Raw genomic sequence first — 27,900 nt, forward strand, 5'->3', positions numbered from 1 at the left:
CCTTAAGTGTTCTAGATCGCGAACAAACAATAACCGAAATAAACTGAGAAACAATTCAACCAGCATGTTCCCAAACGTAGAAGTTCAAAACTACATATCCCATAATGCCTAGCGTGGCTTACCTCACGGACAGCTAGCATCGGTAACTGAGGCAAAAATCAAACGTTGCTATCAAAGTTTACAATCATCAGCAGCGTAACGATGCAACACCAAACGGTATTTTATAGATTACACCAGTACAAAGCTCTGACAGAAGTCAACAGTTGCCGAGAGGTAAATTTAGCAAGTGTACATACCGATAGCCTGTGAGCTCCTGTCGTCACGACTCATGAAGGTTTGTGAATGAGAATTGACAGTTCACTCCATTATAAAGCCAGTCTGTGCCTGCGCACGTGTGCGCAAAATTTGTATCCAAAGTAAAACAAAGGTATTTTTCCACTTAATTACACTTTTAGGTACATGAGCATTTGATTATATACGTATTGAATTCAAGTGTTAACAACTGGGCAGGCTCTTTGGGAACACGTCACAGGCAGCACAGTACTGTAGTATTCTGTGCAAATCGTCAGTAAAAAAAACGGACATTTTTAGGAATTTATAAAACCCCGCCGGACACCCCGGACAGGATGTAAAAAGTGGACATGTCCGGGCAAAAGAGGACATTTGGTCACCCTAATTAATGGCAGCCAATGAATTAGTAACATCTGACAGTAGCCTACAATATTCAGAATTCATCCATTCTTAATAGTCATTATGTTACTTGAACTCAAATTCTATAGCAGATGACATCCATTTTATGCACATTTATTATACTCTGTAGTGGCTCAAGAAGTGTAACTACAATTTATTGTTCCAGCACATTTTACTGAGGAGACTTCATTATGCTCAACCCCTTTTTTTCCATGTCATTCTAGTCTGCCAGGGTCTTGGATTTAGAAGAATGTATTTCACTTTTTCAAATAGTTCATGTTTTCAGATCAGTATTCATCCTTACCTGCCCCAGATACTGTATGTTTTTCATATACAGTGGGGCAAATACAGTTGTGGTCAAAAGTTTACATACACTTGTGAAGAACATACTGTCATGGCTCTCATGAGTTTCCAGTTATTTCTACAACTCTTATTTTTCTCCGATAGAGTGATTGGAACAGATACTTCTTTGTCACAAAAAACATTCATGAAGTTTGGTTCTTTTATGACTTTATTATGGGTTAACAGAAAAAGTGATCAAATCTGCTGGGTCAAAAATATACATACATGGATCTGAAAAAGCAAATCATTGACTTGAACAAGTCAGGAAAGTTACTTGGAGCCATTTCAAAGCAGCTGCAGGTCCCAAGAGCAACAGTGCAAACAGTTGTTTGTAAGTATAAAGTGCATGGCACTGTTTTGTCACTGCCACGATCAGGAAGAAAACACCAGCTATCACCTGCTGCTGAGAGAAAATTGGTCAGGAGGGTGAAGATTCAACTGAGAATCACCAAAAAGCAGATCTGCCAGGAATTAGACGCTGCTGGAACACAGGTGTCAGTGTCCACAGTCAAGCGTGTTTTGCAACTCCATGGACTGAGAGGCTGCTGTGCAAGAAGGAAACCCTTGCTCCAAAAGCGGCACCTTAAGGCTCGACTGAAGTTTGCTGCTGATCACATGGACAAAGATAAGACCTTCTGGAGGAAGGCTCTGTGGTCAGACAAAAACAAAATTGAGCTGTTTGGCCACAATGCCCAGCAATATGTTTGGAGGAGAAAAGGTGAGGCCTTTAACCCCAAGTACACCATACCTACCGTCAAGCACGGTGGTGGTAGTATTATGCTGTGGGGCTGTTTTGCTGCCAATGGAACTGGTGCTTTACAGAGAGTAAATGGGATAATGAAGAAAGAGGATTACCTTCAAATTCTTCAAGATAACCTAACGTCATCAGCCCGAAGATTGGGTCTTGGGCGCAGTTGGCTGTTCCAACAGGACAAAGACCCCAAACACACATCAAAAGTGGTAATGGAATGGCTAAATCAGGCTAGAATTAAGGTTTTCGAATGGCCTTCCCAAAGTCCTGACTTAAACCCCACTGAGAACTTGTGGACAATGCTGAAGAAACAAGTTCATGTCAGAGAGCCATCAAATTTAACTGAACTGCACCAATTCTGTCAAGAGGAGTGGTCAAAGATTCAACCAGAAGCTTGCCAAAAGCGCCTAATTGAAGTGAAAATGGCCAAGGGACATGTTACCAAATATTAGCGCTGCTGTATGTATATTTTTGACCCAGCAGATTTGATCACTTTTTTCTGTTCACCCATAACAAAGTCATAAAAGAACCAAACTTCATGAATGTTTTTTGTGACAAAGAAGTATCTGTTCCAATCACTCTATCAGAGAAAAATCAGAGTTGTAGAAATAACTGGAAACTCAAGAGAGCCATGACATTATGCTCTTCACAAGTGTATGTAAACTTTTGACCACAACTGTAAGTATTTAGTAAGCCACCAATTGTGCAAGTTTTCCTACTTGAAAAGATTAGAGAAGCCTGTAATTGTCAACATGGGTAAAGAATATGGAGAAAAAAAAAAAAAAATCACATTGTTTGATTTTTAAAGAATTTATTTCCAAATTAGAGTGGAAAATAAGTATTTGGTCACCTACAAACAAGCAAGATTTCTGGCTGTCAAAGAGGTCTTCTTCTAACGAGGTCTAACTAGGCTCCACTCGTTACCTGTATTAATGGCACCTGTTTTAACTCATTACCGGTATAAAAAACACCTGTCCACAACCTCAGTTAGTCACACTCCAAACTCCACTATGGCCAAGACCAAAGAGCTGTCGAAGGACACCAGAGACAACATTGTAGACTTGCACCAGGCTGGGAAGACTGAATGTGCAATAGGTAAAACGCTTGGTGTAAAGAAATCAACTGTGGGAGCAATTATTAGAAAATGGAAGACATACAAGACCACTGATAATCTCCCTCGATCTGGGGCTCCATGCTGGATCTCACCCCGTGGCGTCAAAATGATAACAAGAACGGTGAGCAAAAATCCCAAAACCTCACGGGGGGACCTAGTGAATGACCTACAGAGAGCTGGGACCACAGTAACAAAGGCTACTTTTGGTAACACAATGCGCCGTCAGGGACTCAAATCCTGAACTGCCAGACGTGTCCCCCTGCTGGAGAAAGTAGACATCCAGGTCCGTTTGTGATTCGCTAGAGAGCATTTGGATGATCCAGAAGAGGACTGGGAGAATGTGTTATGGTCAGATGAAACCTAAATAGAACTTTTTGGTAGAAACACAGGTTCTCGTGTTTGGAGGAGAAAGAATACTGAATTGCATCCGAAGAAAGCCATACCCATTGTGAAGCATGGGGGGTGGAAACATCATGCTTTGGGGCTGTTTTTCTGCAAAGGGACCAGGACGACTGATCTGTGTAAAGCAGGGGTGTCCAAACTTTTTGCAAAGGGGACCAGATTTGGCTTGGTAAAAATGTGGGGGGCCGACCGTGGCTGACGTCCTTTACATAGAACAGTATATTTAGGCAAAAAATTCAGTGTGTCACATTTGCTTTATTATCTTTTTAATGAATAATTTCAACAATCTCGCAACTAGCCTTTGCGGCGTTCTCTTTCGACTCTCGGGCTCTTGCGAAATACTACTGCTGTAAAATTAAACTAGCTTCAAGTTGCTTCAATTTCTCGCTGCGTATTTTCCCTGTAATGTTGTCGTACATGTGAGCGTGTCTTGTTTGGTAACATCGCCTCATTGAAATCTTTAAAAACAGCGACTGTCACTTTGCAAATGAGGCAAGACACAGTTGTTGCGTATTTTGGTGAAGAAATAGTCCAATTTCCATCCATCCTTGAAGCGTCGGCGTCACAGTCAACTTTTTTTGTTGAATGTCACCATCTTAGAAAATTGGAAGTAGAGGGTCACACGTAGTAATGTTGCTTAGCCCTTAAATACCTGCAACATGAAGCAATTATCAGAGAATCCCAAAATTTGAAAAATAAGGTCCTAATGAAACCTTTTTTCAAATTTATGAAAAGAAAAGTCAAAATGAATATGTGTAATAAGCGCTCTAATGTCTATAACCAATACTAAATCATGGTTTTTTTTCTCATGGAACCTGCAGATGCATGTGTTGACTTGCATCCATATTTTTTTTTTTTCCAAAAAGAAATGTCAAAATTCTAAATTAGTCAGAAAATTATGAAATTTTAGGTGTATCAAATGTGATACATTTGGCAATAAAGGGTTAAAGTGCTGCTGCCTTTTAGTGGGTAAATGAGGAGCAGCATTTCGTGTGTAAGCTACTTCATATGCTGGTTGCAGTACTGCTGACCAATTTATTAAATCTGTGTGCGGGCCAGATGTTATTTTATGACAGAGGCTGGGGGCCGGATGAAATTTGACCAAGGGCCGCATTTGGCACCCGGGCCAGACTTTGGACATGTCTGGTGTCAAGGAAAGAATGAATGGGGCCATGTATCGAGAGATTTTGAGTGAAAATCTCCTTCCATCAGCAAGGGCATTGAAGATGAGACGTGGCTGGGTCTTTCAGCATGACAATGATCCCAAACACACAGCCAGGGCAACAAAGGAGTGGCTTCGTTAGAAGCATTTCAAGGTCCTGGAGTGGCCTAGCCAGTCTCCAGATCTCAACCCCATACAAAATCTGTGGAGGGAGTTGAAAGTCGGCGTTGCCCAATGACAGCCCCAAAACATCACTGCTCTAGAGGAGATCTGCATGGAGGAATGGGCCAAAATACCAGCAACAGTGTGTGAAAAGCTTGTGAAGAGTTACAGAAAACGTTTGGCCTCCGTTATTGCCAACATAGGGTACATAAAGTATTGAGATGAACTTTTGGTATTGACCAAATACTTATTTTCCACCATGATTTGCAAATAAATTATTTAAAAATCAAACAATGTTATTTTCTGTTTTTTTTAATCCACATTCTGTCTCTCATGGTTGAGGTTTACCCATGTTGACAATTACAGGCCTCTCTAATATTTTCAAGTGGGAGAACTTGCACAATTAGTGGTTGACTAAATATTTATTTGCCCCACTGTAGCTGATGGCTGATATAGATTGCTTCTATATTTGTGTCATAGTAGCAAATGCCACTGAGTTTAACTCATGGTGATCATCTCGTATTTGTCCTTCATACTGCAGTCCTCGTCCTCCTCATCTTCTTCCTCCTCCTCCTCCTCGGCCCCATCCTCCTGTGGCTTCTCGGCTTCGCAGCGTGGATGGTGAAGTTCAATAAGCAAGTAGTACAGGACGGCCGCCACCACGGCCCCAACCATAGGACCCGCCACAGGGATCCACCACCAGTAGTCTGCCGTGCTGCATAGAAATATACGTTAGGTAATATTTTTGAAGCGGGTGATAGATCAACAACAACTACGACAATTGATCGCATCTGTTGCATGCATGTGACCTTATATAATGAGGTAACGACGCTTGTTGCCCAATCATTTATTTCAATTGATAGGTTTGTTTTTCGGCACGGTGGCTGAGTGGTTAGCACGTCTGCCTCACAGTTCTAAGATCAAGGGTTCAATCCCGGGCTTCGGCCTTCCAGTGTGGAGTTTGCATGTTCTCCCCGTGCCTGCGTGGGTTTCCTCCCACATCCCAAAAACATGCATGGTAGGCTGATTGAACACTCTAAATTGTCCGTAGGTGTGAGTGTGTGCGTGAATGTTTGTATGTCTCCTTGTGCCCTGCAATTGGCTGGCAACCAGTTCAGGGTGTCCCCTGCCTACTGCCCCGAGTTAGCTGGGATAGGCTCCAGCACCTCCGCGACCCTCGTGAGGAAAAAGCGGCATGGAAAATGAATGAATGAATGAATGTTTGTTTTTCACTAACCAGTTTGCATGTGCTTGATGGTGGACATTAATATAGGATTTCTATATATGGCCGCATGCTTGGTTTACATTTTTATTTATAGTATGCTCTTTTTTTTCCCGAATGAGACCATTTAAGACATTTCTTTTGAACGGTAGTTCCAGTCTCAAAAACTAAAAAACGTGGTCGCTCTTGAGTCACCATTGTTGTGACATCACAAATGCAGTCACCTGAAAACCTCCATCCCCCATCCTGCCACGGCGGTGAAAAGTCGTGGTCCGAGGTCCCTGGCAGGGTTTAAGGGGTAGCCACAGTTGAGTCCCATAGACACACCGATGGCCATGATGATCAGTCCGATAGCCAGGGGCTCAACACCTTTGGGGGCACCAATGTTTCCGCCATCAATGATGGCTAAGATGCACAAAACCAGCATGCCGGTGCCCACCACCTGCAGGGAGAAAGACCATGTTCAAGTTCTGCAAATTCTATTCAAGGAATCTCAATATTGCTTTTCCAAATATTATATTTTGTTTGTTCGTGTTACACTACATATTTACTAATTTTATACCTTTTAAAGTATAAATTTGGGCCATTCCTCATTTGAGTCATTCCTGGCTATTATGTTTATTTCTATCCCAATGTGGACTAAAAATCACAAACTCGTTTGATATTTGGACTTTTTGTAAAAACATAGATTTGCTGATTCAGATTTTAATGACTAGGGTTGTCCGATCGGGTAGCCAATAGAGATGTCCCGATCGATCGGGTCCGATCACGTCATTTTCAAAGTATCGGAATCGGCAAAAAAATATCGGACATGCCTTTTTTAAATATATATATATATATATATATATATATATATATATATTTTATTAAATCGTTTTCTAATTGTATTTAACGTTACAGACAAAATGTCTTACACTCATCCAGAGTCTTTAGTTTTGGTTTAAAGATTGGTTCGTAATAACAACAAACATCCTCCTCTGCCATTTATTGTCGCACTCACAAAGTGTGGCACCGAAAAAAACTGTTTATTTAACATTTTTATTGTTTACATATTTTATGGCACAGTGCTGATAAGCTTTGTTTTGATCCAAAGCAGTGGAACAATTTAATGTTGGACGATAAAAAAAGATACTTGGAGCAATTGAATTGAGTTTTATTCATTTTTTTTTTAATGCATTGCCAAAATGTATATGATCGGGAAAAATTATCAGGAATGATTGGAATTGAATCAGGAGCAAAAAAAAAAAAGCAATCGGATCGGGAAATATCGGGATCGGCAGATACTCAAACTCTAACGATCAGGATCGGATCGGGAGCAAAAAAACATGATCGGAACAACCCTAGTAGCTGAAAATATCGGAAAATAAAAACATTTTAAAATGATATCGGATAATATTGACATCGGTTTTTCATTATCTGTTTTGGGCCAGTATGCATTTGGTAGTGCTGTTTTTCTGGCGTTTTCATGCCTTCTACTGGGGCTTAGGTGATTCACACATATGTTTTCGAGATCCACAAATATAGCCAAGATTTTCACATGTATTTTCGAGATCCACAATTATGTTCGTGATTTTCACGTGTTTTTTAAAATCCACAAATATATCCTCAAAATCCACATGTATTTTTTTTTTATATCGTGCGTGCACTTATCATGGAATTATTGTTTGCAAAAATTCGACCTGTATTTGAGAATCAGCGGCCGTGTGCATTTATTTTTGAGACAAACATAACAAGAAACGGTCAAATATTCACACACAAGCACATTCGCGATTCACACATGTTTTCATCATGAAATGGGAGACAGTTCATTCTGTTTTTTTTTTTTTTTTTGCTAACACTCATAAAAAGAAAAAACAGAATTGGGCTCATTTCCCTTCTTTTGTCTTCCAAAATTAGAAGAAAAAACAAATGGCCAAAAGGTACATGGACCGTCTTGATAGTTCTTGAAGTTTAGGAATCATATTTTCATACTCTATGCGCCCAATACTACCACCTATCAGGTGGAGGTGGAGTTGTTTTGCCACACGTGAAAATTCTCAGCTTGTTGTGTGTGAGAAAATCTTGGTCTAACATCGAGTGACGTACTGACGTTTGCCTCAAAAATGAACGTGCGCGTTCGCTGTCCACAAACACAGCTCCAACAATTCACAAGCAAAATCAAATACTTAAAAATGTCAAGTCATGATAAGTGCATGCAAAACATTTAAAAAAAAAAAAAAATCATGCTGATTTCGAGGATATATTTGTGGATTTCAAAAAATGAAAATCACAGATATAATTGTGGATCTCGAAAATATATGTGAAAATCTTGGATATATCTGTGGATCTACAAAACGGGTGAAAATCTTGGATATATTTGAGGATCTACAAGACATACAGTGGGGCAATTAAGTATTTGGTCAACCACTAATTGTGTAAGTTCTCCCAACTGAAAATATTAGAGAGGCCTGTAATTGTCAACATGAGTAAACCTCAACCATGAGAGACAGAATGTGGGAAAAAAAAACAGAAAATCACATTGTTTGATTTTTAAAGAATTTATTTGCAAATCATGGTGGAAAATAAGTATTTGGTCAATAACAAAAGTTCATCTCAATACTTTGTTATGTACCCTTTGTGGGAAATAACGGAGGCCAAACGTTTTCTGTAACTCTTCACAAGCTTTTCACACACTGTTGCTGGTATTTTGGCCCATTCCTCCATGCAGATCTCCGCTAGAGAAGTGATGTTTTGGGGCTGTCGTTGGGCAACACGGACTTTCAACTCCCTCCACAGATTTTCTCTGGGGTTGAGATCTGGAGACTGGCTCGGCCACTCCAGGACCTTGAAATGCTTCTTACAAAGCCACTCCTTTGTTGCCCTGGCTGTGTGTTTGGGATCATTGTCATGCTGAAAGAGCCAGCCTCGTCTCATCTTCAATGCCTTTGCTGATGGAAGGAGATTTTCACTCAAAATCTCTCGATACATGGCCCCATTCATTCTTTCCTTTACACAAATCAGTCGTCCTGGTCTCTTTGCAGAAAAACAGCCCCAAAGCATGACGTTTCCACTCCCATGCTTCACAGTGGGTGTGGTGTTCTTTGAATGCAATTCAGTATTCTTTCTCCTCCAAACACGAAAACCTGTGTTTCTACCAAAAAGTTCTATTTTGGTTTCATCTGACCATAACACATTCTCCCAGTCCTCTTCTGAATCATCCAAATGCTCTCTAGCGAACCGCAGACGGGCCTGGATGTGTACTTTCTTCAGCAGGGGGACACGTCTGGCAGTGCAGGATTTGAGTCCCTGGTGGCGCTTTGTGTTACTGATAGTAGCCTTTGTTACTGTGGTCCCAGCTCTCTGTAGGTCATTCACTAGGTCCTCCTGTGTGGTTCTGGGATTTTTGCTCACTGTTCTTGTTATCATTTTGATGCCACGGTGAGGTGAGATCTTGCATGGAGCCCCAGATCGAGGGAGATTATCAGTGGTCTTGTATGTCTTCCGTTTTCTAATAATTGCTCCCACAGTTGATTTCTTTAGACCAAGCGTTTTACCTATTGCAGATCCCAGCCTGGTGCAGGTCTACAATTTTGTCTCTGGTGTCCTTCGACAGCTCTTTGGTCTTGGCCATAGTGGAGTTTGGAGTGTGACTGACTGAGATTGTGGACAGGTGTCTTTTATACCGATAATGAGTTAAAACAGGTGCCATTAATACAGGTAACAAGTGGAGCCTCGTTAGACCTTGTTAGAAGAAGTTAGACCTCTTTGACAGCCAGAAATTTTGCTTGTTTGTAGGTGACCAAATACTTATTTTCCACTAATTTGGAAATAAATTCTTTAAAAATCAAACAATGTGATTTTCTGTTTTTTTTTCCCCACATTCTGTCTCTCATGGTAGAGGTTTACCCATGTTGACAATCACAGGCCTCCCTAATATTTTCAAGAGGGAGAACTTGCACAATTAGTGGTTGACTAAATACTTATTTGCCCCTCTGTACGTATACAAATTGCGATATACATCTCATGTGCTAGTGTAGCTCATCAGTTTAACTCATTGAAACATTCAAACGGTAAATTTTTCCACTCTTTTGGGGAGCAGGTCGCATCCAGTCATGAACAAATGGCTTATACATGATATCTAATTTTTAAGCTTTACAAAAAGTGATAGAAGCCACCTCACGGTAGGTTAAGCATAAGTATATCAAGATACAAACATGAACAAATGGCTTATACATGATATCTAATTTTTAAGCTTTACAAAAAGTGATAGAAGCCACCTCACGGTAGGTTAAGCATAAGTATATCAAGATACAAACATGCATCTTGTACATTGAGTTTGAGTTTTTATTGCATAGTTTCCGATTTGAAACTATGTTTTGTGCGAGTGCTTTCGTCAAATTATGACGCTGCTGTAATTTCATTCTACAAAAAGAAGTTTGCTGTTAATTCCTCACAGTGAAGCCCCAAAACCTCAAAACATTTTTGATACAAAAAGATAGCCTTGATGCTTCATAAGGTTTCATTTGCCAATCACTACGTAAAAGGAACCTTTAAACACATCTTTAATCTGTTCACATTTTTAAACTCCTATCTACTTAATTAAAATATAATAAAAAAGTGATTCACTCAACCAAACAGACAAACAAATGTTAGTGAGGCCCTAGAAACCTCTATTGTTATTGTATCCATGCAAACTAGTAGCAATGTATCTAAACTGAAATGAGTGGTTTACTTGTGGTTTTCAACACTTTCTGACCCCAGTGTGTTACTTTTGGATCAGTGCACCAAGTTAACAGACTGGACATGGTGTTCATATAGATCTGACCTTCCGGTGAGCACCAGGAAACGGGTCATTAAACCCCAAAACCAAGCAAAACAAAAGAGGGGGTTGTTCCTAGATCAATCAATGATTGGGCCAATCAATTTGCATTACCGACATTTTGGAGCTTTTGTGGGATTTTGAGCCTGACTGGGATTAAGAACATAATAAGGAGGTGATTGGGCCATTGTGATCTGAATTCACCTGGTCGATAAATCCTCCAAGAATGGACAGGTGCCTCGCCGGGTAGGATGCGAATATGTGACCGGTCGCATTGATTCCCGTCACCGACAGAATCCCACTGGTGAAGTCCATGAAAGCATCTGTGGGGATCAGGGCTGTCAATACACTTGCAGGGGCCCGGGGACAAGAGACCATTATAGGACACCCCCACCCCACCCCTGCCACCGGCTTGTCACGACAACATACGCAGTTCTTTTAATGCTTTGCATGCAATGACAGTGTAAATTTTCAAATTATTTGAGATGGACAGTTAAATTTAACAGACCGTAATGTGATGTGACACAATATAAACAAAACAATTTCCATCTATTGTCCCATGTACAGTGGGGCAAATAAGTATTTAGCCAACCACTAATTGTGCAAGTTCTCCCACTTGAAAATATTAGAGAGGCCTGTAATTGTCAACATGGGTAAACCTCAACCATGACAGACAGAATGTGGAGGAAAAAAAAAACAGAAAATCACATTGTTTGATTTTTAAAGAATTGTATATTTCATTGTATAATTGCAAAGAATATTTGCAAATTATGGTGGAAAATAAATATTTGGTCAATACCAAAAGTTCATCTCAATACTTTGTTATGTACCCTTTGTTGGCAATAACGGAGGCCAAACGTTTTCTGTAACTCTTCACAAGCTTTTCACACTGTTGCTGGTATTTTGGCCCTTTCCTCCATGCAGATCTCCTCTAGAGCAGTGATGTTTTGGGGCTGTCGTTGGGAAACATGGACTTTCAACTCCCTCCACAGATTTTCTATGGGGTTGAGATCTGAAGACTGGCTAGGCCACTCCAGGACCTTGAAATGCTTCTTACGAAGCCACTCCTTTGTTGCCCTGGCTGTGTGTTTGGGATCATTGTCATGCCGAAAGACCCAGCCACGTCTCATCTTCAATGCCCTTGCTGATGGAAGGACATTTTCACTCAAAATCTCTCGATACATGACCCCATTCCTTCTTTCCTTTACACAGATCAGTCGCCCTGGTCCCTTTGCAGAAAAACAGCCCCAAAGCATGATGTTTCCACCCCCATGCTTCACAGTGGGTATGGTGCAATTCAGTATTCTTTCTCCTCCAAACACAAGAACCTGTGTTTCTACCATAAAGTTCTATTTTGGTTTCATCTGACCATAACACATTCTCCCAGTCCTCTTCTGGATCATCCAAATGCTCTCTAGCAAACCGCAGACGAGCCAGGACGTGTACTTTCTTCAGCAGGGGGACACGTCTGGCAGTGCAGGATTTGAATCCCTGGCGGCGCGTTGTGTTACTGATAGTAGCCTTTGTTACTGTGGTCCCAGCTCTCTGTAGGTCATTCACTAGGTCCCCCCGTGTGGTTCTGGGATTTTTTCTCACCGTTCTTGTTATCATTTTGACACCACGGGGTGAGATCTTGCATGGAGCCCCAGATCGAGGGAGATTATCAGTGGCCTTGTATGTCTTCCATTTTCTAATAATTGCTCCCACAGTTGATTTCTTTACACCAAGCGTTTTACCTATTGCAGATTCAGTCTTCCCAGCCTGGTGCAGGTCTACAATTTTGTCTCTGGTGTCCTTCGAAAGCTCTTTGGTCTTGGCCATAGTGGAGTTTGGAGTGTGCTGCATGAGTTGTGGACAGGTGTCTTTTATACCAATAATGAGTTAAAACAGGTGCCATTAATACAGGTGACGAGTGGAGCCTCATTAGACCTCGTTAGAAGAAGTTAGACCTCTTTGACAGCCAGAAAACTTGCTTGTTTGTAGGTGACCAAATATTTATTTTCCACTCTAATTTGGAATTCTTTAAAAATCAAACAATGTTATTTTCTGTTTTTTTCCCACATTCTGTCTCTCATGGTTGAGGTTTACCCATGTTGACAATTACAGGCCTCTCTAATCTTTTCAAGTAGGAGAACTTGCACAATTGGTGGTTGACTAAATACTTATTTGCCCCACTGTAGGCTACATACAATACAATACAACTGAGAGTGAGATGCCTGACTGCTAAGCAACAAAACAGTATAACTAAACATCCTGTGCCTGCCCCCTCCACACCCTTGGGGCTATCAAGCCCTCAAACAGTGATGCACCGATATTTTTTTGACAGCAAAGTCATTTATTTGGGGGTGCGGGGTGTGTTGTGCAAAAAAAAAAAAAAAAAAAAAAAAAACCCGAAAAAAATTTCTAAAAATATCTAATACCGTATTGGCCCGAATATAAGACATTGTTTTTTGCATTGAAATAAGACTGAAAAAGAGGGGGTCATCTTGTATTCGCAGTCTAGACATTATACCCATTCATGACGCTAGATGGCGCCAGATATCATTGAAGCGATGTTCTGTCATGACAGATCTCAGCTTCTCTCAAGTTTAACCAGTTTGCAATATTTTATTGCAATCTTTTTCCTTATTCAGATTTGTTTCAAGACTACAGTTAGTTAGACTTCACTTTGATGCTTAATGCAGTCATTGCAACTTTGTTGTTTTATCACAATAGATTGTTCTTTTTACATTTCAAAAACTGGAAGCCATTCATTTACGAATGTGATTGCACTTTACATATTTAAATGTTCAGATATTAAGATTTGAATGAGGCAAAATAACATGCTTTTTCTCTCAAATATATTGTTATAATCATTTGTTTCTGATGTACTGTAATTATTTTCTTTATAAAAATGAATTTGGTGTTCAAAAAGTCTTTTTACGGTATGTTAAGGTTTTTACGTATATATTGAGTAGAACAAAATATTTAATCAGACAATAATTTAAATAAAAAGAAAATATTCATTCATTCATTTTCCATGCCGCTTTTCCTCACGAGGGTCGCGGAGGTGCTGGAGCCTATCCCAGCCAACTACGGGCAGTAGGCAGGGGACACCCTGAACTGGTTGCCAGCCAATTGCAGGGCACAAGGAGACATACAACCATTCACGCGCACACTCATACCTACGGACAATTTAGAGTTTTCAATCAGCCTACCATGCATGTTTTTGGGATGTGGGAGGAAACCGGAGTTCCCGGAGGAAACCCACGCAGGCACGGGGAGAACATGCAAACTCCACACAGGAAGGCCGAAGCCCGGGATTGAACCTTTGATCTCAGAACTGTGAGGCAGACGTGCTAACCACTCAGCCACCGTGCCGCCAAAAAGAAAATATGTGAATGTAAAATAAAATAAATTAAGGGTCACTCAGGGGCCCACATGGTCCAACATACCCGGTTGCCCCCCCTTGTCGACGGGCTTGGTGGGGATTCATACAGTTCTCACTCGACACTCTGCCACTTCTTACATTCAACTTTCTAAAAATAGTTTGTGCTTAAAGTATGATAGAAAATAGTAAATTCCAACTCGATAAATCAAGGTACTATTGGACGTATTCTGTTCTGTGAAGGCAAGGCAAGGCAAATTTATTTATATAGCACAATTCAACACAACGCAATTCAAAGTGCTTTACATCACATGAAGATCACAAAAATCACATTTAAATCAATACAACGTAAAAACCCAGACAATCAAAATCGGAAATAAAATTATACATAAAAATCGCATTTAATTACAAATAGAATAAAAATAAATAAATAAAAATAAAACGATAACTACTACTACTAATAATAATTGAAATCAGCAATGGAGATAAGCACAAGAGGAATAGAAAGCAAGTAGATTAAAATATATAGACAGTTATGGATATGCAGTGCTAAACAAAAGCGTTTTTAGCCCTGATTTAAAAGTAACAGTTTGAGCATACTTCAGACGTTCAGGTAACTTGTTCCAGAGGTGAGGAGCATAATAACTAAATGCTGCCTCACGCTGCTTGGTTCTTGTTCTTGGAACATGCAGGAGACCGGTTCCAGACGACCTTAGGGGTCTAGATGTCTCATAGGAAACTAACAAATCAAGCATGTATTTTGGTCCAAGGCCATTAAGTGTTTTGTAGACGAGCAGTAGTATTTTATAGTCTATCCTTTGACTCACTGGAAGCCAGTGTAACGATTTCAAAACCGGTGTAATGTGGTCCAGCTTCCTTGTATTTGTGAGGACTCTGGCTGCAGCATTCTGTACTAGCTGCAGCTTCCTGACTGATTTTTTATCAAGACCTGTAAATATACCGTTGCAATAGTCCAATCTGCTGAAAATGAATGCATGCATAAGTTTTTCCGTGTCTTGTTGAGTCAGAAGCGCCTTAATTCTGGTTATATTTTTTAGGTGGTAATAAGCAGATTTAGTGACGAACTTTAGATAGCTATCAAATATTAGGTCTGGGTCAATAATTACGCCAAGGTTTCTGACTTGATTTGTAGCTGTAAGTGACATTGTGCTAAGTTGGCTGCTTATCTTTGACCTTTCCTTTTTTGGCCCAAAAATGGTCACTTCTGTCTTCTCCACATTTAACTGGAGAAAATTCTGGCACATCCATTCATTGATTTGATGAATGCATTTACTCAGGGAGACTAAGGGACTATAATCATGTGGGGACACAGAAATGTACAGTTGTGTGTCATCTGCATAGGCGTGATAGGAGATGTGTTCCATTATCTGAGCTATAGGAAGCATATAGATGTTAAATAAGAGTGGTCCAAGAATTGACCCTTGAGGGACTCCACACGTGAATTTGGTTTGTTCTGACTGATGGTTTCCGATTGACACAAAGAAATCCCTATCATGTAAATAGGATGTGAACCACTGAAGAATAGTGTCAGTAAGCCCTACCCACTGTTCCAATCTGCTGAGTAGTATGTTGTGATCAACCGTGTCGAATGCGGCGCTGAGATCCAATACTAACAGAACAGATGATTTGCCTGCATCGGTATTCCGACGAATATCATTTAGGATACTAAATGAAAACTAAACTGAAAACTAATTTAGTCGTTGGGCTTAACCTTATGTAGGGCACTCATTGAACTCATTGGCTGCCGTTGATGGCCCAAGGTGTCCAATCTACAGTGGTATGAAAAAGTATCTGAACCTTTTGGAATTTCTCACATTTCTGCATAAAATCACCATCAAATGTGATCTGACCTTTGTCAAAATCACACAGATGAAAAAACAGTGTCTGCTTTAACTAAAACCACCCAAACATTTACAGGTTTTCATATTTTAATGCAGATAGCATTCAAACAAAGACAGAAGGGCGAAAAATACATGAGTGAACCCTCTGCCTAAGGAGACTCGAAGAGCAATTAAAACCAATTTTTACCAAACAATTTAAGTCAGGTGTGTGCCCAATCACTGATGAAAGGATTAAATCTGCCCTTTCCACTATAAAATACACACCTAGCAAGAATTATCTTGATGAGAAGCATTGTCTGATATGCATCATGGCTCGGTCAAAAGAGCTGTCTGAAGACCTGCAATCATGGATTGTTGATTTGTATAAAGCTGGGAAAGAATACAAAACCATCTCTAAAAGTCTGGATGTTCATCAATCGACAGTCAGAGAAGTTGTCTACAAATGGAGAGAGTTTGCCACTGTTGCTTCTCTCCCAAAAGCATAAAGCATGGTGGAGGGAGCATCATGATTTGGGGCTGTTTTCCAGGGCCTGGACACCTTTAATCATTAATGGAAGAATGAATTCCAAAGTTTATCAGGGTGTTTTTTAGAAAAATCTGAGGCCGTCTGTCAGACAGTTGAACCTAAAAAAGGATGGATGCTGCAACAAGACAATGATCCAAAACACCAAAGTAAATCAACTTCAGAATGGTTTCAGAAGAAAAAAAGTATACGTTCCGGAGTGGACTAGTCAAAGTCCAGACTTGAACCCAATTGAGATTCTGTGACCTAAAGACAGTGATTTATGCCAGATATCCCAGGAATCTGACTGAACTACAGCAGTTTTGTAGAGAAGAATGGGCCAAGATTAGTCCAGACTGATCTGCAGCTACAGGAAGTGTCTGGTTGAAGTTATTTCTGCCAAAGGGTGGGGGTGGTGGGGCACAAAATATTAAATGTGGTGGTTCACTTACTTATTTTCCCCCTTTCTTTCATTGTTTGCATACTATCCTCATTAAAATATGAAAACCTATAAATGGGTGGGTGGTTTTAGTTAAAGCACTTTTTTTCATCTGTGTGATTTTGACAAAGATTAGATCACATTTGATGGTGATTTTATGCAGAAATGTAAGAAATTCCACAAGGTTCCGATACTTTTTCATACCACTGTATTTTGGGAGTGAATAAAGCTATGTCTACACATAGCAGGGTATTTGGCAATAAGAACTTTTTCTACGGTTTGGTCTATCATCCACACGCACACGCACATTTTGGGCATTGAAAATGAAGGTTCTTAAAACTCCATCCAAAGTGAAGATGAGCGAATTCTGCGTTTGTAGCGCCATCATGTGGACACTGATAACCGAAGATTTATCTGTAGAAACGTCACTGACTGCGGCAAACTTTGTTTCTATGTCACACATCTGACCAATGTTTACATTTGAAGTAAACGTAGACCTTCACAGTGGGTTTAGATCTTTCTCAGTGGGTTTTAGAACTCTTGCACATGTGAAGGATGAGAGTATTATGGATAATTATTTTTCGCGCATTGTTATGAATGTACTAAAAAAACGAATGAATGCAGTTGGCTGTGGAAGCTTTTTTTTTCTACAAAGGTGCTGGTGTGGAAGGAATTATTTATTTCTGGACCTCAGTTTTAAAAATCCCTGCTAGGTGTAGACATGGCCTGAGTAAAGCATGATAATCTCCAATGCCGTTTGATCCTGTGATGAAATTGTTGTTGTTTTTTTATAGGGCTGTCAAACGATTAAAATTTTTAATCGAGTTAATCACAGCTTAAAGATTAATTAATCGCAATTAATTGCAATTCAAACCATCTATAAAATATGCCATATTTTTCTGTAAATTTTTGTTGGAATAGAAAGATAAGACACAAGACAGATATATACATTCAACATACTGTACATAAGAACTGTATTTGTTTATTATTACAATAAATCAACAAGATGGCATTAACATTAACATTCTGTTGAAGCGATCCATGGATAGAAAGACTTGTAGTTCTTAAAAGATAAATGTTAGTACAAGTTATAGAAATTTTATATTAAAACCCCTCTTAATGTTTTCGTTTTAATAAAATTTGTAAAATTTTCAATCAAAAAATAAACTAGTAGCTTGCCATTGTCAATGTCAATAATTACACAATTCTCATGGTGCGGAAACCCATAAAATCAGTCGCACCCAAGCGCCAGAAGAGGGCGACAAAACTTAAAAAAACACAAGTAACAAGTGCACATGACACTGTGCTGTCATTTTAATCTGTTTGAGCGGGGCATGTGCGTTAATTGCGTCAAATATTTTAACGTGATTAATTAAAAAAATTACTGCTCATAAACGCGATAATTTTGACGGCGCTAGTTTTTTATATGTATACAGTACTTTTATTTTCTCAAGCGGACCTTACGTGTTCTGTTGTTCACTGCTGTTTTGTCCAATTTAAATTTCTTCAAATCCGCTTCCCGTATTCTCTCTTCACTGGTCGTGTTGTGTAAATAAATTACACGTCTTGAACTGAATGGCATCTAGCGAGTTAGCATTAAAATATTTGTTAACTGTTAAATAGTTCCCTCCATCGGTAGGTGGAGCTTACACAAAGTATTTGGTTAAGATTGTTTGATATAGCCATGTCAAGAATGAATAAAAGGATTTTCATGAAACTTGTAGGATTCGTTTGTAATACATACGAAACGGAAGAGGTAATTAAATTTGGGGGTGGAGAGGCCACAGGTCAAAAAGGTCAGAAAAAGAATTTTGCAATAACTTGAAAACGGATTAGTTGATTTAACGCAAATTTGGGAAGGGAAGATTGTATAATGAGAAGAGAGAAAGTAATGAGTGCCCACTCTACCGAATATGATGATGCGTTCAATTTGGCTGCTTAGATTTAAGTCTGCTCTCTCAGTATTCTAATTCCTTATTTATATTTTTAAAACTTTATTTAGTTTTTGCATTTTTGAATTAATACAAAAACTGCAAAGGGAAAATCAGTACAGATTGTCTTCTCTACTTATGATTTCAATTTTTAAAAAGGATAAAAACAGTAAAAAAAAAAAAAAAAAAAATCAAATTTAAAAGTCTTCACGGAGAATATCTTTTTTTGATTACCAAAAATTGTCAATTGCCCTGTAAAAGGTTAAGAAAGGGTGCGGTGTGTATTTTTGTTTGCTTTTCTCCTTTTCTATCTTCTTTTCTCTCTCCCCAAAACCTCTTCATGTCTGCTGCTTTCTCCTAATGAATAAAACAACATGAACAACCACAGTAGGAGTACAGTGATCACTCGTTTTTCGCGTTTAAGAACCCACCGTGATAAGTTTTTTTTTTTTTAGTCTGCTGCTCAATGTGTTTTTTCAGATTTAGCATTGGAAACAGATACCTATAAGACGTTTTTTTTCACTTTTTTCCCCCCGAAAGTATAATTTAAAAAAAAAATCAAAGCGACCCCAAACTTTTGAACGGTAGTGTATATATATGTATATGGCAGAAAACACAGACAAGGCTGAAAAAGCAGTTCCTGCTCTTGCAACCATCTTTAAAACAAACTGCTGTATTTTAAGCAAAAAGAACTGTTGTGTTTGATAGATTATTATGTTTATATGCTGCCATAGCAGATTCATGGCGTATTAAGCCCCCAAACTATTTTTAATTTGTCCGTTTTACCCTGGAAGCCCGTTTACAGACGTCGCGGAACAGCTTTTGTTTCAACCCAGCCCAAAAAAAAGAAGGTAAGTGTACTTATTATTCAAAATGTCTGTCATTTTTAGCTTAGAATCATTAATTGACTGAGTGATTGTAAATATTTATTTAAAAATAAAAAAACGACTTTAAAAAAATTATTCACTCGCATATTTTAAACTAACTGAAAAACTAAAACAAAAAAAAATTACATCACAATGAACAAAATGGTGTCTTTAATCAGTCACGAATATCTACGTCATAACTCGGGCTGCAGCTATCGAATATTTTAGTAATCGAGTAATCGACTGAAAATTCGGATAAAACCTTTTTTTTTTTTTAGGTAAAGCGCAATTATACATGTAGCTGGGAAAACAAGACATTTCATGTAATATTGAACCATTTTCAGTCAATCAATGTCTTTATTTACGCTTGATAATACACATGACTTAAAAGTTAGGTGTTTTTCCAACGTGTTTCAATTGAATTTCCACTTGTGTCAAGCTATAAGTTCTAGTTAAATTTTAAGTTAGTTTAAACTGTAAGTCCTGATAGGATTTTGAGTTTTTGCAGTGTTCAAAATAAATTCTGTGCTGTATTGGAGCACATAAGGCACCAGTGCTACTTGGTGTTTTATCCAGCAATGACTACTGAGCTAAAATTGACAGTTAGCATTATTATGTTTTTGTTTTACACCCTAATCACTCTACAGCGCTGTTTTCACAGATTAAATAAAGCCTGTATGTAAGAGTTAGCCATGCATCGACAGTGGTCACAATGAATAGAAACCTAGCCCTCCGCAGGGATAACGTTACGTGAGCGAGTTAAAGTAACGTTAATCTTATTTATGAGCGCCGAGAAATGTACTGCTTTATGATGACTTTTGAACCGGATGGTACATAATGAAAAATCCCATATGATACACTACGGTTCATAAGTTTGGGGTCAAAGCGACCCCAAACATTTGAACGGTAGTGTATATATATTAATAAATGGGTTTGAAGCACTTCAAATTAAATAATTATACGTTTTAAACAAGGCCTTTCAAAATTATCTCGTTAACGGGTGGTAATTAATTTTTTAATTAATCACGTTAAAATATTTGACGCATTTAACGCACATGCCCCGCTCAAACAGATTAAAATGTCAGCACAGTGTAATGTCCATTTGTTACTTGTGTTTTTTGGTGTTTTGTCGCCCTCTGCTGGCGCTTGGGTGCGACTGATTTTATGGGTTTGTGCACCATGAGCATTGTGTCATTATTGACATCAACAATGGCGAACTACTAGTTTATTTTTTGATTGAAAATTTTACAAATTTTATTCAAACGAAAATATTAAGAGGGGTTTTAATATAAAATTTCTATAACTTGTACTAACATTTATCTTTTAAGAACTACAAGTCTTTCAATCCATGGATCGCTTTAACAGAATGTTACTAATGTTAATGTCATCTTGTTGATTTATTGTTATAAAAACAAATATAGTACTTATGTACCGTATGTTGAATGTACATATCTGTCTTCTGTCTTATCTTTCCATTCCAACAATGATTTACAGAAAAATATGGCATATTTTATAGATGGTTTGAACTGCGATTCATTACGATTAATTAATTTTGAAGCTGTAAACAACAATTTTTAAACAAGAATGAAGTAGAAAAATGCTTGTCTTTATTAAATGCTTCATGGAGTGAGTCCACTCAAATCTGCTTAAGCTGCTCACACACAATGAGTTGCCACAGCACCTATTTAACAAGCTAAACGATGATTTACGTATGTGGCGTTTTGAAGTTTCGGCTTCCAAACATCCCTGGCAAGATCAAACCCTAAAATCTGTCAATCATGGTTAACTTTAATACGCAATTCCAGTGCACTGCCTGACCACGAAAAGCAGCAGGACGGAGAGTAAGACTGCGAGATCGAGATCGAAGACAGCTCATCTGTATTTATTTACTTATTTTTTTAATTGAAAAAAATCCGAGATGGACCGAGGGCACGTAGTTTGAAGCGCGAAGTAGTGAGGGATCACATCATACTTCCATCTTGCACGTTAAGACTGTTCAGTTTATAAAGACACTCAGATTCTCTGTGTCAAAGCAGCTGAACAGGAGTGGACACTTTACCCACATTTTTGGGGGGGGGGCGGGGGGGGGGGGGGTGAGGTGGCTTTTTTCCCTCATGCAATACCTAGTACGTGTCTGATATAGACATGACAAAATTGCTTGTATGCTCACCGTAGTATAATCCAAATACTGCAGCAGCTCCTGCAAACGCACCGAGAAACTGAGCGATGATGTAGAGAGGAAACTTCCAAATCTTCAGTTTGCCAAGGATGACCATAGCCAGGGAGACCGCAGGGTTCACGTGGCCCCCTGGAATGGAGGACAAGAGGCCAGAATGATTCTCCTGGTAAGGGGTGTAACCCCTTTATATGGCAATCATTTAACTCTTTGGCTGCCATTGACAGCTCTCCATTTTGACTGGATTGATGGGTGCTAGTCCTCCCAGTCAAAATGGATTTTGACATCTAGCGCCGCCAATGGGACTAAAAGCATTCACAGCCAGCTTTAAAAAAAATTGGACGCCTATTGGTTTAAAAGTTGATTATTTAAAAAAAAAACATGAAAAAAATATTCTTATTCATTTCAATTTCGGGTATTTATGCTTTTTTTAAACTTTCAAATAATTAAGCTGCAATTATTCTCATTTATTAAAAACAAGAAAAAGGGAATGTTTCAAGTCTTATTAATACTAAAGTGTATTTGTGTTTTGTTAATTTTGATTTTATTTTTATGAGATTTGTGTCTTTATTATTCAATTAAAAAAAAAAAGTTGCTTCAACCAAAAAATATATTTTCAATCAAAAAAAGTCGCATGAATCAAAAAAAAAGGTGTTTGAATGCAAAAATAAATTTGAAACTCAAAAAACAACAAAAAAATGCATGTGAAAGGTATTTTTCTTTGATTATTTTTTATTTATTTATTTTTTATTTTCTTGGATTGAAGTCAAGTTTTTTTTTGTAGAAGCAACTTTTTGATTGAAGTAATGTTGATTTGTGTTTGGACATTTTTCTCATTATTCAATCAAAAAGAAAATTCACTTCAATCAAAAAAAGAAAAAAAAATCAATCATAGAAAAAGGTTTTTGAATGCGAAAAAATATTTGAGATTGAAAAATTTGCATTTGAACACTTACATTTTCATTGAAAAAAAATTCTTTGATTGAAGCAATTCTTTTTGTGTTTGGGCCATATTATGAGTAGGATATTTGTGTCTAAATCATTCAATCCCTAAAAAAGTTGCTTAAAAAAAAAACAAAAAAAAATTTCAATCAAAGAAATAAATCATTTAAAGGATCTTATATATATCGTTTGACAGCCCTAATACATATATATATATATATATATAATTAAAAAAAAAAAATTATATGCAAAGCAAATGACTGTCTAAGGTGCTCGAAAAATAATTTCGACCCATTATAAAAATAGTTTTTTTTGTTCATTTCATTCATTTTTGCAGTTTTATTGCTTTACAACTTCTATATATCTAAATTATTAATAATTAATAATAATAATAATAATTAATAATAATTAATCAATTACATGCAATGACACTTTTTGGCCACCAGGGGTGGGGCCTGGACCCCCTGGCCTCCCCTTAAAATCCGCTTATGTCGACGCCACGTTTTTATGAGACCAATTTTGACCAGAAATAGTCACTTGCCCTTTAAAGGTTTAACAAATATTGTATCACCACATAAAATATTCTGGCTTAATCAAGCCATTTGGTCATGCAGTTAAAAAGGCAGACTAACACGTTTCGAAGAGACTGTCACAAACGTGGCCCGGTGATCGATGCTCACAGGACATTCAGCGCCGCAGGTTATGTATGACCCAGGAAAGGTTGAGCTAGGCCTGGCCCTACCAAATCAATGGCTAACACACGCGTATTGACCCGGTGGCACGTTCCCACTCGGGAGGAATTAACCATTTCCGTGACTAACAACTACAGTAGTACTTTTCCCCCCCACAGTAACGTTTCGTAGTTGTACTTACCTGATACCCCACCGGCCACGTAAACCGCCATCATCAGTCCAACGGAGAAGCCAATGTGCACGGTGAGCGGCTCACCCAAGGAGTTTCGACTCAGAACAGTTTGGGCAACGGAGCCGCAGCCAAACAACTAAAAGAAATTGTAGAAATATACAGCTTCCTTATGTATTATCATTATGCACATCATACGCTTACTAGGCACAAATTAGACCTCCTAGTTACAGTGAAGAAAAAAGTATTTGAACACCCTGCTATTTTGCAAGTTCTCCAACTTAGAAACCATGGAGGGGTTCGAAATTTTCCTAGTCAGTGTATGTTCACTGTGAGAGATAATCTAAAAAGAAAAATCCAGACATCACAATGTATGATTTTTTTAAACGATTTATTTGTGTGATACAGCAGCAAATAAGTATTTGAACACCTGAGAAAATGAATGTTAATATGTGGTACACGCTGCAGGAGCATTTTTTAAAACTTTTTTTTGGGTATGAATGATTAGACACATAATATGGGCCAAACAAAAGAATTGCTTCAATCAAATGAAACTTTTTCAATGAAAACTTGAGTGTTCAAATGCAAATTTTTAAATCTCAAATATTCTTTCGCATTCAAAACGTTTTCTATAATTGGAAATTTTTCTTTTTTTTGATTGAAGTGATTCTTTTTGAAAATGTATTTTTTTGAAGCAGCTTATTTTTTGATTGAATAATAAAGACAAAAACGTCCTAGCCAAAATTTGGCCCAAACACAAATCAACATTACTTCAATCAAAAAAGTTGTTTCTGTCCAAAAAAAAAAAAAAAATGACTACAATCAAAAAAAAAATTAAATCAAAGAAAAATAGCATTCACATGCATTTTTTTGTTTCGAATTTAGATTTACATTCAAACAGATTTTTTTTTTTTCTATTGAAGCGACTTTTTTTTTTTAAATTGAAAATATATATTTTGATTAAAGCAACTTTTTTAATTGAAGCAGCTTTTTTTAATTCAGTAATCAAGACACAAATCTACCTCCATATGGCTCCGTCCAGGAGACACAATTTTTGACTGGGGTAACTACATTGGCACGACAACAGCGGACGTACCATATTCAATGGTTGACGATCTTGGCGAAAAGTATTGCCTAAGCAGCCTGATTTAGAATTCACCTCAAGAATGATGGGAAACAAAAAATGTTCATTGTCAACTTATTATTATAAATAATGTTGTAAGTTAATTTCATTGCTGACACTGCGATTCGGGGTCATCAACATGTTGTGCCCCCCCTGCCCCAAAAGTCAAATTCCGCCTATGTGCATGAGGGATCTTGGCCCACCCATCAGTCAGATTTCTGCGCTGTCATTGAGAACCATGGAGTTTGAGATCCTCCAAAGGTTTCTATTGAGTTTCGGTCTGGATATCGGCTAGGCCATGCTAGAACCTTGATATGCTTCTTACGGTGTCACTCCTTGGTTTTCCTGGCTGTGTGCTTCGGGTCATTGTCAGATTGGAAGACCCAGGTACGACCCATCTTCAATACTCTGATTGAAGGAAGGAGGTTGTTCCCCAAAATCTCACAACACAAGACCCCAGTCATCCTCTCTTTAATACACTGCACTTGTCCTGTCCTAGGCAGAGAAAAACACCGCCAAAGCATGATGCTACCACCCCCAAGCTTCACAGTAGGGATGATGTTCTTGTGATAGTTTTCATCATAATTTCCCCTCCAGACACGGTTAGTGGAATTATGACCAAAACATTCTATTTCACTCTCATCTGACCACAAAACTTGCTCCCATGACATCCTCCAAATGGTCATAGGCAAACTGAAGACGGGCCTTGACATGTGCTGGTTTAGGGAACCTTCCGTGCCATGCATGATTTCAAACCATGACGTCTTAGTGTATTACCAACAGTAACCTTGAAAACGGTGGTCCCAGCTCTTTTCAGGTCATGGTAACTCCTGTCGTGTAGTTCTGGGCTGATTCCTCTCCTGTCTTAGGATCATTGAGACCCCACGAAGTGATATCTTACATGGGGATCCAATGCAGTTGAGATTGACTGTCATGTTTAGCTTTATCCATTTTCTAATGATTGCTCCAACAGTGGACTTTTTTTCACCAAACTGCTTGGCAATTGCTCCGTAGCACTTTCCAGCCTCGTGGAGGTGAACAATTTTGTCTCTGGCGTCTTTGGACAGCTCTTTGGTCTTGACCATGTTACAAGTTTGAGTCTTACTGATTGTATGGGGTGGACAGGTGTCTTTATGCTGCTATCGACCTCAAACAAGGGCATCTGATTCAGGATAATACATGGAGTGGAAGTGGACTTTTAATAGGCGGACTTACAGGTCTTTCACGGTCAGAATTCCAGCTGATAGACGGGTGTTCAAATAGTTATTTGCAGCTGTATCACACAAATAAATTGTTTTAAAAAAATCATGCATTGTGATGTCTGGATTTTTCTTTTTAGAATGACTCCTCCAAGATTTCTAAGTGGGAGAACTTACAAAATAGGAGGGTGTTCAAATACAAATTTTCTTCACTGTGCATTAAAAGAATGTTTCATATTTCTTCTGTTGTATTGAAAAGGCCTAATGAAGTGGTAAGCAAGCGTGCAATTTCAAAGGAAGAAAAAAAAAAAAACATTTCAAGTAACATCTTGAACAGGTTATAAAAGCAAAATTTTACTTACAACCAAAACAAAGGTCCCGAGGAATTCTGCCAGGAATTCCTTGAATATTCCATGTTTGATCGCACAGTGTTTCCTCATCCTTTTCTGGTGTTGTTTCAAGGTTCCTCTGTGCTGACTGTGATAAAAGTGCCTGCTGCATTAACTTCAGCGGAGTGGATGTTATGTCAGTCATCTCTGCCTAAATTCAGCCATTCAGTGGACAGAATTGATCCGCTCGTGCAAACATCACAGTTTCCAGGCACAGTGAATGACACGTGTGGATGCTATTGTGTCGTGACTGCCTGTATGAATGATACAACTATATGGAAAGACAACCTCTTAAGCAAGCCGTGTTTTTATTTCCCCGTTTTTGGCAGTACATAAAGGTTTAGAAACTACATGTTTTGAAGTATCATAGCAAATGTTTCATTAGTTATCCGGCCCGCCTCCACATTTGGTCCAGCCCCCTGAACAATACCAGAGAGCATTTTGATTTTTTTTTTTCTCAATAGTATTATTTAATTCCTGGCCTTTTTCTGTGAAGAACTCAGAGAGGGTTATTTGGTTATTATCAATTTAATTAATAGTGTTATTATTATTTATTATTATTATATTATATTATTATTTTCATTTTATTTACTTTTGTTCCGTGAAGAATCCAGAAAGGGTTATTTGATTGTGGCTTTCTGAAAAACAATAATTTTTAACATTTAGGCACTCCTGCAATCGTCACACTTTTTCTGTTACAAACTGACCCTGTTCAAGTTCAAGTTTATTGTCCCCTAAGGAGGGGAAACTTATCTTACAGCAGGTGAGCACACAGATACACAACAACAGATAACACATACACATAAAATAACAAAGACCACAATTTTAAAAAATGCTATGAACAGCTTCGCCTCTCGGTCCAAGAATTGTGCAAATTTAGCAGCCTAATCGCACTTGGTAAAAAGGAGTTCTTTGTCCTGTTGGACTTAAAACAAGGGACTCTGAATCTCCTGCCTGAAGGGAGAACCTCAAATGAACAATGAAGGGGGTGATCTGCACAGTCAAGTATGTCATTTGCCTTCCTCATAACCTGCCTCTCATAAATATCAGTTAAGGAGACCTGTGGACAACCTATTATCTTACTAGCCACCTAACAATGTGGTTGATGTCATTTTTCTCTTTCAGGCTGATACCTCCATACCAGGCAATAAAAGCAAAAGTAAGAACAGATTCAATAAAAGATTTATAAAACAAAGATATCCTTATCAACATTAAAAGAGTTCAGCTTTCTTAGAAAGTACAGTCGTTGTTGACCCTTTTTGCAGATGGTCTCTATATTTGCCTCGAATTTAAGTTTACTGCTTATCACTGTGCCCAAGTATTTATACTGCTCTACCACCTCTATACTGCTACCTTTTATACGAGTGGGTTGAGGACGAGCAGGTTGTTTTTTCCTAAAATCTATACACATATCCTTAGTTTTTGAGGTGTTGAGTTGGAGAAAAGATCTGTCACACAAACTAACAAACTCGTCTACCACAGGCCCATGCTGGGATTCATGTTTCTGCAGTAAACTGATAATGACGGTATCATCAGCATATTTCAGGATGTGTCTATTTCTATACTGACTCCTGCAATCATTTGTGGAAAGGATGAATAG

At 38.4% G+C, this 27,900-nt stretch overlaps 1 protein-coding gene across 2 annotated transcripts; it reads right to left on the reverse strand.

Moving 5' to 3' along the window:
* Positions 1-1,203: 1,203 nt before the first annotated feature.
* On the reverse strand, positions 1,204-27,372 carry LOC130916750 (aquaporin-9-like). 2 transcript variants are annotated; one of them, XM_057837700.1, is made up of 6 exons: positions 26,274-27,372; positions 23,602-23,728; positions 21,781-21,918; positions 10,848-10,966; positions 6,070-6,287; positions 1,204-5,338 (listed from the first exon to the last, which is right to left on the reverse strand). In XM_057837700.1, exons 1-6 carry the CDS (start codon positions 26,349-26,351, stop codon positions 5,122-5,124), a joined length of 897 nt encoding a protein of 298 aa, XP_057693683.1. In that variant the 5' UTR covers positions 26,352-27,372; the 3' UTR covers positions 1,204-5,121. The 2 variants fall into 2 exon arrangements, with proteins under 2 accessions (XP_057693683.1, XP_057693684.1); XM_057837701.1 differs by lacking the exon at positions 21,781-21,918.
* Positions 27,373-27,900: the final 528 nt, after the last annotated feature.

Source organism: Corythoichthys intestinalis, chromosome 5 (genome assembly GCF_030265065.1).
Source record: "Corythoichthys intestinalis isolate RoL2023-P3 chromosome 5, ASM3026506v1, whole genome shotgun sequence".
Taxonomy (NCBI): Eukaryota; Metazoa; Chordata; class Actinopteri; order Syngnathiformes; family Syngnathidae; genus Corythoichthys; species Corythoichthys intestinalis.